This window comes from Panthera onca, chromosome D1 (assembly GCF_046562875.1).
Source record: "Panthera onca isolate mPanOnc1 chromosome D1, mPanOnc1 haplotype 2, whole genome shotgun sequence".
Lineage (NCBI taxonomy): Eukaryota > Metazoa > Chordata > Mammalia > Carnivora > Felidae > Panthera > Panthera onca.
In genome coordinates, this window is record NC_138348.1 from 54,563,205 (window position 1) to 54,579,805 (window position 16,601).

Consider the following 16,601-nt stretch of genomic DNA (forward strand, 5'->3'; position numbering starts at 1 on the left):
CAGCATACTAAGAAATCTTAACCACTATGAGCATTTGTAAAAGGCTTACTTGGAATGGATATATAGGCTTTGACTCGGCAAAGAAGAGTTGTATGGGAGGTAGAGAGAGGCATAAAGAACAGGGAAGAACATATGTGGAAATCCTGTATCAGGAAGTATCTCACTCGGATCCAGGAACTGAAACACTGAAAATTTGGCTGGATTAAAGAGACCAAAGGGGAGAGAAGTAATGTGAGTTTGTGTGGGAGCAGAAGATAGGCATAGGAGCTGAATCCTGCTGTATCTGGAGGGCTAAGATAAAGATTTGAGGGGTGCCTGAGTAGCTTAGTTGGTTGAGTATCCAACTTCGGCTCAGGTCATCGTGGTTTGGGCCCACATCTGGCTCTGTGTTGACAGCTCAGAGCCTGGAGCCTGCCTCGCATGCTGTGTCTCCCTCTATCAGCCCCTCCTCTGCTCTCTATCTCTCTCTCTGTGTCTCTCTCTGCCTGTCTCTCTCTCTCTCTTTCAAAAATAAGTACACATAAAAAATTTTTTTAAGATAAATATTTGAGACTCCGTTCTAGGTACAATAGAAGCCCTTAAAGGAGCTTTTGCTGGTGATGAATAAAATCATATCCCAAATCCAAAAAGTTTATTCAGACTTCAGAATGAAGAATTATTGGCAGAGGCACTAGTAGATGGAGGATGGTCTGTTGCGAAGTCCGGGAGAAATGGGTTATCTTATTTATTGACTGTACAAAAGACAGAAAAGGAATACTTATTTCATATGTTCTGAAGCAAGTGTGAAGTTGGTTAAATGTTGGTTTGATGAAAGAAGAAGTTTTAAGAATGACCCCAAGTTTCTGGTATGTTAGGAGATTCTCAAAATAAAAATTTTGTAACTGGCAACTCTCATATCCTATGTGTGGTTGTTTCTCGGTCACCTTTATTCCCGGCTGATTTAAAATGAGATTATGGAAAATTATAAATTGTTAAAATTTGTGAAGGTTAAATATTAATTTTAACAGTTTTATCCACTAATGCTTCTATTTACAAATGTAGGCCATCATAAATACAGTGAAGTGAATGCCTAAACATGTGGAAGAACACACACACATATGTGTATGTATGAGACTGTATGTGTTTGTGTGAATGTGGGTTTGTGATGGCAGTGGAGCTGTGGGTAGGTGTTTGTGTGGTAGTGGTGTTGTGAGTTTATAGTGGGTTTTTTTATTATTATCACTTAGCAAAATGCTCTACACTATCAAGCCCTTGGGTGCTGCTGCTTCATTTCATGTGATTGTCTAGGAAGCAAAAGGACATAGTGATACAAAAACCTCCTAGATGCTGTTTTTAACATAACTGCCCCCTCTATTGTTCTTCTTCTCTATTTATAAGGCCATTTACCTGTCTTCTATGAAGATATATTTTCAATTTAGGAGCTGCAAGCAAAGTGGGAGAGTCCAGCCTCCCCCAACAGTGAGACCATGACAATGAATTCAACTGCATCACATGCCAACCACCACAGTTTCATTTTGACAGGTATCCCTGGGATGTCAGATAAAAACCCATGGATGGCCTTTCCCTTGGGATTTCTCTACACACTAACTCTCCTGGGAAATGGAACCATCTTAGCTGTCATCAAGGTAGATGAGAGTCTCCATGAGCCTATGTACTACTTCCTCTCTATCTTGGCTGTCACCGATGTTAGTCTCTCCATGTCCACCTCGCCCTCCATGCTCAGCATCTTCTGGTTTAATGCCCCTGAGATTCCCTTTGATGCATGCATTACACAGATGTTTTTCATCCACGGATTTGGAGTGGTAGAATCAGCAGTATTAGTGTCCATGGCCTTTGACCGTTTTGTGGCCATCCGAGACCCATTACGCTATGCTTCCATCCTCACCCATGACATCATTGGAAAGATCGGAATAGCTGTTCTCATCTGGGCAGTCTGTGTGGTTTTGCCTGTGCCATTCCTTATAAAGCGGCTACCTTTTTGCCATTCCAACGTCTTGTCTCATTCATACTGTCTCCACCAAGATGCAATGCGGCTAGCCTGTGCCAGCACCCGCATCAACAGTCTCTATGGCCTCATCATAGTCATCTTCACATTGGGGCTCGATGCCCTCATCATTCTCTTTTCTTACATGCTCATCCTGAAGACTGTGCTGGGCATTGCTTCCAGAACTGAAAGGGTCAAAGCCCTCAACACCTGCCTTTCTCACATCTGTGCTGTGCTCCTCTTCTATGTTCCTCTCATTGGTGTCACCATGATCCACAGATTTGGGAAGCATCTATCACCAGTAGTACACACACTCATGGCCAATATCTATCTGTTACTCCCCCCTGTACTAAACCCCATTGTCTATAGTGTGAAGACTAAGCAGATACGAAGGCGGATCTTACATATGTTCCAGGGGAGAAAAGACAGGGCCTAGGGAAGTGGAGTCAAGTATAAGGTGTGGCCATTTCAGCAGTTCCAATGCAGTCAGATTATGCACATCTAGTGAAATTCAAGGGTGGGCAAGGATCGTGGGTGACGAAATAACACGGGTCATTCTTGTCCTGTATGCACTCCATTTTGAAATCTGGTGTCACATACAAAATTTAATTTAATTAACATCATAATTTTTCTTCTTTGAAACTGGGAGATGAGCATCAGTAATGGTATAAATTATTACCTGTGTATCTAGATAGCACTTATGAGCATTTACTCATATAAGATGAAGTAGCATTCTTTCTTTAATCATCAATTAAATAATGATTACATAAAGAAGAATTCTAGAAGCACAACAGCACTACTTAAGGGTTGGACCTCTGAGATTGTTTTGTTTTGTTTTTCTTTTTTTTTTTTTTTTTAATTTTTTTTTTTTTCAACGTTTTTTATTTTATTTTTGGGACAGAGAGAGACAGAGCATGAACGGGGGAGGGGCAGAGAGAGAGGGAGACACAGAATCGGAAACAGGCTCCAGGCTCCGAGCCATCAGCCCAGAGCCTGACGCGGGGCTCGAACTCACGGACCGCGAGATCGTGACCTGGCTGAAGTCGGACGCTTAACCGACTGCGCCACCCAGGCGCCCCTTGTTTTGTTTTTCTTAACAATAGAGCAAAGAAAACTGTTACAGAATCAAATAGCATTTATGTTTTGGTATTTATTGAGTGAAGAGTACCTATGATCAAATTAAAACAGACACATCTGTGGTTACTTGATTTACACCTTTTTTTAAAAGTTTATTTATTTATTTTGAGAGAGAAAGAGAGCATGTGCATGTGCATGAGCAGGGGAGGGGCAGAGACAGAGGAAGAGGGACAATCCCAAGAAGGCTCTGCGCTTCTTGAGCAGAGTCTGATGCAGGGCTGGAATTCACAAACAGTGAGATCATGACCTGAGCCAAAACCAAGAGTTGGCCGCTTAACCGATTGAGCCACCTAGGTGCCCCTACACCTTTTCTTTTAGGGAATATCACTTCTTTACAGAGTTATAATAGTCTTAGTTTTCTGCCACATGCTTAGTAGAATAATAGATGTTCTACCTTTACTCTTTTGACACAGTATGAGTGAAGACTATTTTACTGTGTACTCGATGATCCAACTAAAATTACTCCTGGGCTTTTTATGAGGACAAGTGAAAACTTTCAGCACTGGGAAGAAGTTTAAGAAAGCAGTGAACGCATGTGTGAGGATGAATATGTCAAATGCAATGTGCCTTTGCATTGATGCTAATACCTGTTTTAAGTATTTTATTAATCATTACACAATGAAATTGCTAGGATAATTATTTGTTCATTCAATAAATATGCATTTAGCCCTAATGAAATGCCATTCATGATGCTAGACCATGGAGATATATTCACCAATTTGCTGCTCAATCCCTGGCGTATTTCTCTGCAAGGAAATACATATACCATTACAAGCCAAGTAGGTTATTACATTACAACATCACATTTAATTTATTAATACTAATAAATAATGCTATCTGTCTTTATATATCTTAATTAATATCCTCCCAACAATCTTTCAGAGTTGGTGTGAGCAATATTTGACACCTGGGAGAAATAAGATTTAGAGCAGTTAAGGAACTTGCTTGTTAAACAGTTTCTAAGTGTCAGAATGAGATTAAAATTTAGATGTAAATTTTAAAGCCTGTGAATTGAGACTTGATCCATACCTCGGGGTTTCCTAGGCTGGCAGGCAAATTCCATGGGGAGGAAACAAACCTAAGACACAGATGCATGGTAAATAAACTAGGAATCAATATTGTCAAAACCTTAAGAAGAAGTTCAACTGCCAGGATGAAAGTTAAAAGTGGCAGTTACTTGAAATGGTTGGTGGCTGCAGAAATATTGATGCTATCTAAATGGAAAACATGAGTCCCAAAAAGGACATATTAAAATCAGTTGGCCTACAAAGAGAAAAAAATAGAACTTTATTTGTATTTAAGTTTATCTCAGCCTTCAAAAATGTTTATTTTTCTTAATGTGTTACCATATACAATTTTTGAATAAACGAATATAAAATATAAACATATTGGGGAGTGTCCTTTTTTTCCTATATAGATACACAACTAAAATCTTGAAAACTACCACTCTAGACTAAGGATAAAAGACAACCACCAGGGGATATCTTTACAGTGCTCACATACTGTAGTGACAGAGGAAATGAGCTGAAAGTGCCCTTTGCACACCATTATTTTCTGATTCTCTGGTGGGGCCATGAGATAGCAAGATCAAAAGTCTAAATTCTTTAGCAGCAATCTATACACATACTCCACATCTTTACTGTGCAGTCACTCCTGTGGCTTCTGCAGTCTGGCTTTTGTCTCCATTAATATATGATAGCTATGTTTTGCATGGCTCAGATCTCTTAGTAATTAACAAACCAAGTATTTTCCTCTCAATCCTCCTTCAGCTTAATTTATTTGGGCAAATTACAAATATTTGCAGTCCCCTTTTCTTTGCTGATTTCATGGCACTCTATTACATCTACTTCTTCTACCTTCTTTTGTCACCTGACTTTACTTCTTCCTTTCCCACAGGATGTGGGTATTTCTCAAAGTTTCCCCCTTGTCACTCTGCTACCTCAGTAACTCTCTTCTGCCAAAATGCCATTCATGGTAATGGCTTTAAAATATAGCCCAATGGCTATAGGTAATGGTGCCTCAGTGGCTCAGTTGTTTAAGCGTCCAACTTCAGCTCAGATCATGATCTCATGGTCTGTGAGTTAGAGCCCTATGTCAGGCTCCATGCTGCCTGCTTTGGATTCTGTGTCTCCCTTTCTATGCCCCTTTCCTGCTCGCTCACTCTCTCTCTCTCAAAAATAAATACACATTAAAATATAGCCCAATGGATCTCTCCCCTTCTTTTCTCCTTCATGGTCTAATTTTTCATTTGTAATTGCCCTTGCATTATCTCTTTGTGGAATTTTTTATATACTTCAATTACCACACAAGCTTTATTTAACCCTTGCTCTTCCCTACAGTGATCACTTTCTAGTTCTTTCTTTAAAGGTATAAACATGCTTCATTTATACAACATTCAAAAACATACTGAAACATATTCAGAAACTCGGTCCTTGATTCTTTGATTTGCCTGTGTCATCCACACCCATGGTAATCAGTATTGTTTGGTCCTCTTGCAAATGTAAGATACATTTTTTTTTTTTTTTTTTGGTCAGAATTATGGAATGGAATGAGGAGAGAACCTCTCTAAGTAGGAAGACAGCAGCACAGGAATAATATGTCAAACTACATGTTTAACTATGTCTTAAAATAAGATGTTTAGGAAAATTTAATTTGATATGTGACTAAATTTACTACTTGTTAAGGAAGGATTTATCAGATGGAGTATGTCTGTTGAAAACAATTTGGGGAAAACAGATTTATATATCCTAGATATGGGAATGTTCACATGAAAACCTAAGCTGCTAGATTCATCTCCTGGTTTATTTCATAGAGTGGCCAATTTGTCATAGCCACAAAGTGCCACATGTTCATCAGTCATCACCTGTTAATACTTAGGGCACAATTCAAGTCTACCTTCAGACATGAACCATTAAACAGAAATAGCATGCTATGAATTTAAAAATCAAATGAAAATTAAATTAGCCTATGACTAGTAACCATACATACAAAACAACAAGATTATATCCTCAAAACAACAAAACAAATAAAAGCCATGTTGTACATGGCCACGTTGACAGAAACACAAAGACTTAAGTTCCTCTGGCGTGCACACATTCTGAAAACAACTTGTTTAATTCTCAGTGTGGGAACAAAACTTTTCCTTCTCATATACTTACACTTCAGGACAGCTGCACCTGGCTGGGAAGGAGGAAGTGAGCGGGAAGCTAAGTTTCATGAGAGGACCACGTGAAGACAGAGAACAGAAAAATAGACTATTAGCAGCCTCCATGAGAAGACAGAGAAAAATGCTCAAAGAGTATTTCATGAAGTATTGTTATGCCTTTTGCTCTGCAAACTCCCTTCATCACTTTTTTTAAAGAAACCTACAATAAACACTTACATTACTTTCCAAAAATGTGAATTAGAGATCTAGTTCACTGTAACAACAGTGTGGAGACTGGGCCACAGAGGTCCCTGATATGGAAAGATAATAGAACATAATCTCTCACCCAGATCTATTCTCTTCAAGATTTCCTTTTCTCATTTAAAAAAATTAGCATTTCAAAACAATCTTAAAATACAATAGATAAGCAACTCCTCCACACTCAGCACAGAGCCCAACACAGGGCTTGATCCCACAATCCTGGGATCAAGACCTGAGTGGAAATCAAGAATCAGTTTCTCAACTGACTGAGCCACCCAGGATCCTCCACAACCCCCCCCCCCCTATTTAATTCAGTTCATCTCAGCCCATCCTCTCCCTGCCCCTCTATATGGACCTGCACTTAACTCCCCTCATCACACCAGAAACCACAATCATGCCCTATGGCTCAAACTGCACCCCATTTGTCTTCCTGGGAAACCCCACACCCCATCTACTCAGACCAGGAAAAAAAGTGGCATCCACACAATTTTATTGTATTGTATAGAAAATTGTGTGCTTTGGTGTCACTGCAGTCAAACTGCTGTAAAAAATTTCAAACTTCTCACTTCCTGTATTTGCCTCATCACATATAGTTAATAGTCTATAACACTCTCCCTCACAGAGATGCCATAATTACCAAATTAAGAAAATAAGGAGTGTCACACGTGGAAAAGCAAAACCTCACTCTTAATCTTTTGATCTCAAGTTATGCAACATAGTTGGCCCCTGATCAACTGTATACATTTATATTCTTTTTTTTTCTTAGTTTATTTACTCATTTTGAGAGAGAGTGTGTGTGTATGTGTGAGAAGGGAAGGGACAGAGAGAGAGGGAGGGAGAAAATCCCAAGCATTCTCCATACTGCCAGAACAGAGCCCAGTGCAGAGCTTGACCCCATGAACCATGAGCTCATGATGTGAGCTGAGATCAACAGACATTTAACCGACTGAGCCACCCAGGCACTCTTACATTTATAACCTTAATCCTAAAATTTGATCATTTTTCTGATTCATATTTTATTTTAATAATGTATTATCCCCAGGTATTCTCTTATTATTTAATGAGTATAGTTCATTTCTCCCCTTTTAAACTAATGGAGACCTTTCTTAATTCTTGAGTTAGAATGTGAAATTGATTTGGCAAGCTTCAATTTAAATGGCATTAAACTCATGACCTATTTGTGTTCAAAACAGTTATTTAAAAACTGAATTAATAATATGCCCTACCTTTAGCTATTACATGCCAACTCATAAATACAGGGCTATAGGACAGTACATTGAACAGTTCCTAAAGATGTCACTCTTTCTATACTAGGCAAAGAACAATTTGGCACAGGAAAAGGAAAGTATACGTTGAGTGCAGGGAAATCCCTCTTTGCCCAATTCAAATCACACAGAAAACATGAAAAATATAAACCTTTATTTCTCATAGTCATAATTGAGCCTTTACAGAATAGATTCTTCCTCTTTCAAACTGGTTGACCCTAACCCTCTGCAGTGATCTTGGTTTGAACAAATATTTGAATTATTTTCTTTCTCATCTCCTTGGTCTTCACGGTATAGACTACAGGGTTTAGCACAGGGGGTACAAGAAGGTAGGCATTAGCCATGAGGACATGAGTCAGTGGTGAAAGATGCTTTCCAAAACGATGGATGACAGACAGCCCAATGAGTGGAACATAGAAAATGAGTACAGCACAGATATGTGAAACACAGGTGTTGAGTGCTTTCAGCCGGCCCTCCCCTGAGGCAATGGCCATTACCGCTCGGAGTATGAACACATAGGAGAGGAGGATAGAGAGGGAGTCAGAACCCTTGGTGAAGATGACAGCAATAAGGCCATAGAGACTGTTGATACGAGTGCTGGCACAGGCAAGGCGCATGACATCTTGGTGAAGGCAGAAGGAGTGGGAGAGGATGTTGGAGTGGTAGAAGGGAAGTCGCTTGATGAGGAAAGGCACAGGGAAGACCACACAGACTGCCCTTGTCAAGATGACTGTCCCAGCTCTGCAGACCACACCATTGGTTATGATGGTCCCATACCTGAGGGGGTTCCAGATGGCTACAACCCGATCAAAGGCCATGGCCACCAGTACACCAGATTCAATGGCTGAGAAGGTGTGAATGAAGTACATCTGAACAAGGCAGGAATCAAAGGCAATGGACTTATAGTTAAACCAGAATATGCCTAGCATAGAGGGCAGAGTACAGAGGGTAAGTCCTATGTCTGCCAGCGCCAGCATGCAGAGAAAATAGTACATGGGGATATGCAGGGATGATTCAGACTTGATGGTAGAGATGATAACACCATTGCCAAAGAGGGCAATGACATATATAGCACCCAGTGGGAATGCTATCCAGTAATACTTTTGTTCAAGCCCTGGAATTCCCATTAAGACAAAGTAAGGGTGTTGGAAGTGAGAGTGGTTATTATCTGCCATGAAGCCAGTGTGACACAGGCATGAGGAGAGAGCTTGCAGGATCCTGATGGGTGACCTCCTAAAAATACAGTGACAGGGATTAATAATATAGCAGAATCTGACTTTCCTTAGAGTGAAACAATGTTATTTTCACATTGGTAGGGAGGGTATAAGAGAGAAATGAACCCCTGAAATTACTACTCCTCCATATATCCTGTTGAGAAAGCATCTCCTGGCCCAGGAGAAAAAGACTCACCCAACTACAAATAAGTCACATTCAGTTTGAAGCACACACTCTAATGCTAGTGCATTAGGTAAAATGTCCTTCCTCTCCTGTCCTTTCTTCCCTCTTTCTAACCAATATATTACAAGCAGTTGAGCAAGGTTAAGGACATAATAACTAAGACAGTATCAATACAAAATATGAATTATTTGATTCCCCATAAAGGATGTTATCCCTACCCATCATACTCCTTCTGCCAAGATCTCCCATGAAGGCAATGGACCTTGTATCTAGGATAGGGATGGAAATACCCAGTGTACATGCCTATGCTTCTATTTGAGCACAACACTCCTTCATTTACCCTGAACCTGGATGTGGCCTCAGAATCATTCTCAACCCAGGAACCTCAGGCAGCCACCTACCATTACAGAAAATGAAATGTATTATCATCTCCAATCTGGTAAAATCTTAGTCGAATGGGTACTAAATCATACTTAGGAAAGCAACAACAGTATTTCTTTTTTTTCTTTTTTTTTTTTTTTTTTTTAGCATAACTCTCTTTGTCTAAAAGGAAGTGAGACCCTCAGGGTTCACTTGAAGCCTTTTTCAGGATTGGGATCATCTGATAATGACCTATTGCTAAGGCACAGTGATCATGCATAACATATGTAACACTCTGAGTCTTTACAGAGGCCTTAATAGACATCCGGGAGACACCCTTATGTTGCTAGAATCAATAACTATATTTATGCCACAGGAACCCCTGATGGGACATTTGACTTCAGACATGAATGCTAGCTAGATGTAGAACACACTCTCTGAGAGGCTCTCATGCTTAAGACACTCCTCAGTTGCCTTCATCAGTAGATTGGGATCAAGTTGACTATGAGGCAATGTAGTGTCAAGAACGTGGACTCTGGACTGGCACATCTTGGATTCAGATTCCAGTTCCTCTGCTTCTCAACATACAGTCCTGTATGTGTAACATGTGGCAATCATAGTACCTACCCCATAGGGGCAGTGTAAGTATTAAAAATGTAAAAATGTAGAGACATTAGAAAGCAGGATGTGTGCTTTTTATTATGATTACTTGGAATAAAAAGTTCCTTTCTTCATATGTTTTCTGTGCTGACATTGAGTTTTTCATTTGTTTCCTTCTCATTTTTTGTTCTGTTTGTTTTGAATTTTTTGGTCAGAGTTCTTTACAGTTAGTGGAAGTGAAAACTAATAGGTTCTCCTGTATCAGCAAAGAATCACATTTACTTTGTATATCTTGTAATTTTTGAATAATTTATCCTCTTTTATTCAATTATTGAATATCTCACCTCTAGGCTACGTATACATTTCTGGCTGACCCATGCTCATGATGAATCAAAAACCATATTATTACCTTTTTTTGACATTTCCCAAAAGATCCTCTTTGAAAGATTTCTGATTCATATTTCCCCAGTCTTAGCCAGGACATTTTCTATCTTTCTATGAAATATTCATTTCTTTCCATTATTCTTATGAAAAAGAGCTAGCTGTTGGTTCAAATATCTGGCCTATTAGATGTCAGCATACATTTCTTTCCTATTACTTTAGTTTTTGCCTCTTTTAGTGATTTTTGAGAAATAAAGTGCTTATGTTTTTCAAATGGTTATAATAAAAAGTAGAAATGAGAGAAAAGTTTAAGAGGTAGACAAATGAGAGTGAAAAGGTAAATAAGGTAGGGGGAGGGAAGAAGAGAAGAGAAAACGAATAAAAAGAAAAACAGATCCAAAGACCAGCAGAAGTAAAAGTTGATCTATTTCACATTTTACTAATAAAGAAACTGAAACCCAGAAAAAGAAAATAACTTGCCCTGAGTCAAACACCTAATTAGTAGCAAAGCAGGTAAGAGAGGGACAAAGGCAGGGGTGCCTGGGTGGCTCAGTCGGTTAAGTATCCAACTTCAGCTCAGGTCAGGATCTCACAGTTCATGGGTAGAAGCCCTGCATCTGGCTCTGTGCTGACAGCTCAGAGCCTGGAGCCTGCTTAGGATTCTGTGTGTGTCTCTCTCTGCCCCTCCCCTGCGCTCTCTCTCTCTTTCTCTCAAAAATAAATAAACATTAAAATTTTTTTTAAAAAAGAGAGGGACAAAGGCACAGCCTTGTTGAGGAAAATTACAGCTAAATGCAATGGGAGCTTAAGGGTGCAATTAGAGAAGACCAAGTTAAAACTGCATCTCTTGGCCAAAGACCCTTACTCCCTAATACAGGTCCTTAGATTTTATTCTGTATCTATATTGCCCAGGATCTAGAAAACAGGAGGAGTTCAAGTCTACCTCCTGATGATTAGGCTTTTAGACCCCAAGTTCTTCCTTTGAAAGTTTCATCTAGCCCTGACCCTCTGCTGTCCATACTGCAAAATTTATGGAAAAACTGATTGTCTAAGTGTTCTGCATCTGCCCAGGCTACCACAAGCTATATGGCCTCATTATAGATCCTAGATTGTAGAAGCGGGTGAACAATGAAATAAAACTACAAAATTTCTCTATTATATGAGTAGCAGCAAACAAACAAACAAACAAACAAAAAACACACTTCAATCTGTTCTAAGTACTAGGAAGTTTCTAGGCAATCTAGGATATTTGTAGATGATAGAATAAGATTGGAACTGGCCTTTAAAACAGAGGTTTACTCTTCATTATTACCAGGATATATGATGGGCAGAGAGAACCTGATGAAATAGAAAGAAAAACCCTCCTGAGGAAGAGTTTAATGGTAACCATACCTCACCTGACAGTAGAGCCACAAACTGCCATATCAAGGGGAAAATTCCCAAACTCCAATCATTCTAAGGTTCTAAATGAAAGGAATTTTAAAAGTACAATGTGTAAACAATATAGAAACAGTTATTCAGTATTCTATAGGTGACATTTATCTTCTGCTTACATTGAGTAGGGAGTGAGTAGGGAGGGCGTTCCTTACATTTTAAGATTATGGGAGCAGATATTTATCCACCTCTTAGAAAAAGGTGACCTATTCATTCTGAGGTTAAAGAAGTTGTCTTCACATCTTTCCCTTAATGATGTGAATGAGAAAGAAAGCAAGAACATAGGACATGGAGTGTTTGGGTTGGAGAATAAAGGACAAAGGAAAGATAAGGGGACAGGAAAGAAGTGGTTGGGAGATAATTAGAACTTCAGTGATGGTATCTTAAAATCTTAAAATACTCTGTTGGTAGGCCAACTTTTTTTTTTTTCTCTAAAACTTACCTGGTTGCTGAGAATATCCCTAGCTGGAAGAGGATCTTAAGCAGCCTGAGGCTTGCCTGACAAAACCATTGCCACTACCCACATGAGGACTTTTATTTCTTGCACTGCTCCAAAAGTCCTCCTCCTATCACACCATGGAGAGTTTCACAGATCAATCAGCAGAGTTACTCCCTGGAGCTTCTGAGATTTGAGGAGGTCTCCCCAGAGCTGTAAAATCACCTCCTAGATATTCATGTCTGGGGTATGAAAGAGTATTGAGGAGGTTAGTAGAAAAAGGCATTTTTTGTGTGCATGTGTGTGCAGGGGGTTAGTTTCAGAGGCTGCTTAGAACTCAATTATGATCTCTCAGGGCCATCTTAGCCTCTTTCCATGTCCTAAAATGAATGACAGTTGCCTTTATTTTTCTCAAAACACAGCAGAACTAATAAAAAATCCCAAGGAAAAGTGACTCCAAGATTTTCCCATTCTATTTTCCCACAAAATCTACAGTTGAAATGACTCCCTAGTAAATGAATTTTTCCTGATGTTTCATTGCTCAGTTTTCAGTATCAACCTAAGAAGTCTAGCCATGCCCTGTACAAAAGGAAAGTAAGAGACCCTACAGGGAGTCATCAATTGTACCAACCAATCAAGAAACAATTAATTTTCCATAATATCCAATTATTACCTTCAGATAACGCTACCATTCCTAACTGCCCCCCTGAATACTAACATCAGCAACAACATTAATAAAAAAATATCTAATATTAATTCTGAGTTTCATCAGTTATATGATTTATCACATTTGCTTTACACCATCATTATAATAATCCTCATGACTTTAAAACTCTTGTGAAGTTGATATGGTAAGTATTATCACCTTCATGCTTCCAAAGAGAAAAGAGGATCATATTGGGAATTAGTCTAGATTGTCAACATAACTTCAAGAATTTTTATTGCAGAAATTACTTATGCTAGAAATAATAGAGCAGGGGTTCCTCACTGCCCCAGGTGTGTTCCAGACTTACTAGATCTTGAAGGTCAACATTACTAGATAAGGAAGAAATGCTCATGTAAACTAAGCTCTCTTAATCAATTACCATTTATCTACATGATGGTCCTACAGTAATTTAATATTAATTCAGATTCTCTTCACCACCATAGAATCTCAAAGTGTTCAGTTTCTTAACTAGAAATAATTCATCTCTACATCATATAATAATTCTTTTAAACTGTTTGGAGTAAGTAAGCTGTTGAATTGCTCTACTTGCAATAATTTAACCTCTATATTCTACTGCTCATTATAAATGAATCTTACAGCTCAGTAACACTCTTACTCAAATTTTTCATCCGTATTGATGAATAAGGGCTTTGAGTAACTGAATCACTGTAATTTTATTCTAATCTCTCAGTCGACACTTTTTATTGTTTGTTGGTTCTTTGGTTGTGTGTGTATATGTGTGTGTGTTTAGTTTTGGTTTGTTTGGGTTTTTTACTTGTACAGGTTGATCATTTGCATATCACATGGATTCTGATTTCTTTTCACTTTCTGTCTATACGTCAACACAAATATAAAACTAGACAAATATTACTATCTCTCTTTTTAAATTTCAACATCTTCAAAGCTGAAAATAGAGGACACTGTGCAATAGGTCAGATTGTACGGTCCTATAGATTTAGAGTATCCATCTTTCATTAATTAATTTTCTTTGATTGCATACTAATCCCATTCCTATCAAAAGCAATTTCAAATATTCACATTTCTAACCCCTCTCCCACTCAGTCTTTTTCCCATTACATTCCATAGCAAAACCCTTTCCCTACTCATTCAAAAGAATTGTGATGATTTGCTCCAATCTTTTTCAATATCCCACCCTCTCTTAGCTACTTCTTGAAATATATTCACACCCAAACTTTCCTTCTCAGAGTTTAAATAAATTGCCTCTTCCCAGGTTCAATATTAACCCTACTCCAATCCCAGTTTCTCTGATTCCATTTCCTACTGTAACTCTTGCTTTTCTCATTCAACTTTACATACAAACAGATTCCTTCCAAATCTGTATCTCTGATCCTCATCCTTGTGTTGACTTTCAGGCAGTTCTATGTATCTGCCTGGTGGCCATTATCTTTACCTCTGCATCACACATACTCATTAAAATCAATAAATCCATAACTTTAAAATGCAACTTTATGCTTTTCCCTCTATACTTTAACTGGCTATTTCTTTATTTTTATATCTCAGTTCATAGTTCAATCCATCTAGTCATGTAAATACAAAAATATAAATCATCCTATAAATAGTACATCCTGACATTTTTACCTTTTAAATATTTCTAATATTGCTTTCTTTTTATATCAAATGTAATACAATTCCACACACTCTATTTCTCCTACATGGACTTCTTCAGTAACATTCTAACTTTTTTTATTCACACAAAAATAAATTGCTTTGTTTATTCTTGTTTTTCCCTGTTCCTTCTTTCTCTAAGTTATGAGAAAGTAATGAGGTTTCTTTTATTGTCAATTTCTTTAGAAAATATTACTCATAATATTTGGCGCTAACCAAATTTGAACTGGACAGATGTCTTATTACATGTAGTTAAATGATTTCATTGCCACATAAATTTTATTTTTTATGAAAGCCTTATGAAAAAAATCATAATCATGAGAAGCTGAAAATGTGTTTGCAAATAATCTGTAAGCCTATATATCTTGTTTATCCTTAAGCAGTTTTCATAACATCAAGACAACTTCATATTCATGCAAGTGTATATTTTTCCCAAAATATTTTTCTTGCTGACTCATTCTTACTACATTTCTGAAGTATTTAAAAAACTGAATTACTATAATTTTTGAAGCACAAATGCTTCAATTCATACCCAGAGCAATACATTGTGTGATCAAAGTGACCAAAACATATTTGTTGCATTTTTTTAAAAAATGGAAGAGTAGAAGAACAGAAGAAAGGAAAAAAGGGAAAAAGCAGGAAACCAAGGGAAGGTAATATAATGAGAAAATGGGCAAGAGAGAGGGAGGACATAAGAAAAGATGGATGAGGCTTGAAAGGTAAATTTTATCAAACTTAAACTGCCATATGCTCTTAATGAGAGTTTACATTTTTAAAATGATTTTAAAATTTATAGCCAATGAAATTTACATCTTTTTGTGCAATTCTGTCTTAGAGTCACGCAACCACCCCCTTAATCCAAATATGGAAGAGTTCCATCAACCCAAAACATTCCATCATGTTACCCCTTGTAGTTGACCCCTTCCACCCACCACAAGCCCTTGGCAATTGCTAATCTGTTGTCTGACCCTATAACTTTGGTTCATTAAATGGTATGTAATCTTTCAAACCTGAATTTTTCCATTTAACATAGTGCATTTGAGATTTATACACAATATTGCTAAACAGGGTTTCATTGTACGCATATCCATTGTATGGATATAGTTGATATTCTGTTTATCCATTTGGTAGTTGAAGGAAGTTTGTAAGTAAAGTTGTTATAAGCATTCACACATAGGTTTTTATATGTGCCTAAGTTTTCATTTCTCTTGTTTAAATACATAAAAGTCAATGGCCCAGGCATACGTTAACTATGTGTCTAACTTTATTTAAAAAATACCAAATCATTTTTCAAAGTGGTTGTGCCATTTTGTATTCTATCACCAATGTATGACAGTCCTACCTGCTTTTGTTCCAACTAGCACCTTAAATTATTATTTTTTTGTCATTCTTACAGGTTTATAGTGACAACTTATCATGGTGGTTTTAATTTTTATTTCCTTAGTGACTAATAATGTTGGGCCTTTTTTTATGTGTTTATTGCCATACATAATGTCTTCTCTGATGAAATGTCTATTCAAATCTTTGGCCCATTATTTCCTATTGGGTTACTTTTTTTTTCTTGTTGAATTTATAGCTTAATATATTATATATTTTGATTAAAAAACCTTTGTTGTTTATATGATTTTTTACTTATTCCCCTAGTCTGTGTTTTGTCTTTTCTTTTTCATTATCTTAACACTGTCTTTTGTTAAGCATTTTTATTTTTAAAAATCTTATAAAATATATTTTTAAAGTTTATCTTTTTATTTTGAGAGAGAGAGCAAGCATGAGAGTGAGTGGGGGAGGAGCAGAGAGAGAGAGAGAGACAGAGACAGAGACAGAGAGAGAATCTCAAGCAGGCTCTGCACTGTCAGTGCAGAACCTGA

General features: G+C 37.7%; 2 protein-coding genes across 2 annotated transcripts; one reads left to right on the plus strand and one right to left on the minus strand.

Moving 5' to 3' along the window:
* The first annotated feature begins 1,466 nt into the window (after positions 1-1,466).
* LOC132661353 (olfactory receptor 51H1-like) lies at positions 1,467-2,420 on the plus strand. The gene has a single exon (XM_060605807.3). The coding sequence runs from the start codon at positions 1,467-1,469 to the stop codon at positions 2,418-2,420; it is 954 nt and encodes a 317-aa protein (XP_060461790.3).
* A 5,590-nt stretch (positions 2,421-8,010) lies between these two features.
* LOC132661351 (olfactory receptor 51H1-like) lies at positions 8,011-8,967 on the minus strand. Its single transcript, XM_060605804.3, has one exon. It carries the CDS (start codon positions 8,965-8,967, stop codon positions 8,011-8,013), a length of 957 nt encoding a protein of 318 aa, XP_060461787.3.
* Between the last annotated feature and the right edge of the window lie 7,634 nt (positions 8,968-16,601).

What these genes read in the sequence shown, in the direction of transcription:
- LOC132661353 (XM_060605807.3), top strand. Translation starts at nt 1,467, where the DNA reads ATGACAATGAATTCAACTGCATCACATGCCAACCACCACAGTTTCATT.
- LOC132661351 (XM_060605804.3), bottom strand. Translation starts at nt 8,967, where the DNA reads ATGGCAGATAATAACCACTCTCACTTCCAACACCCTTACTTTGTCTTA.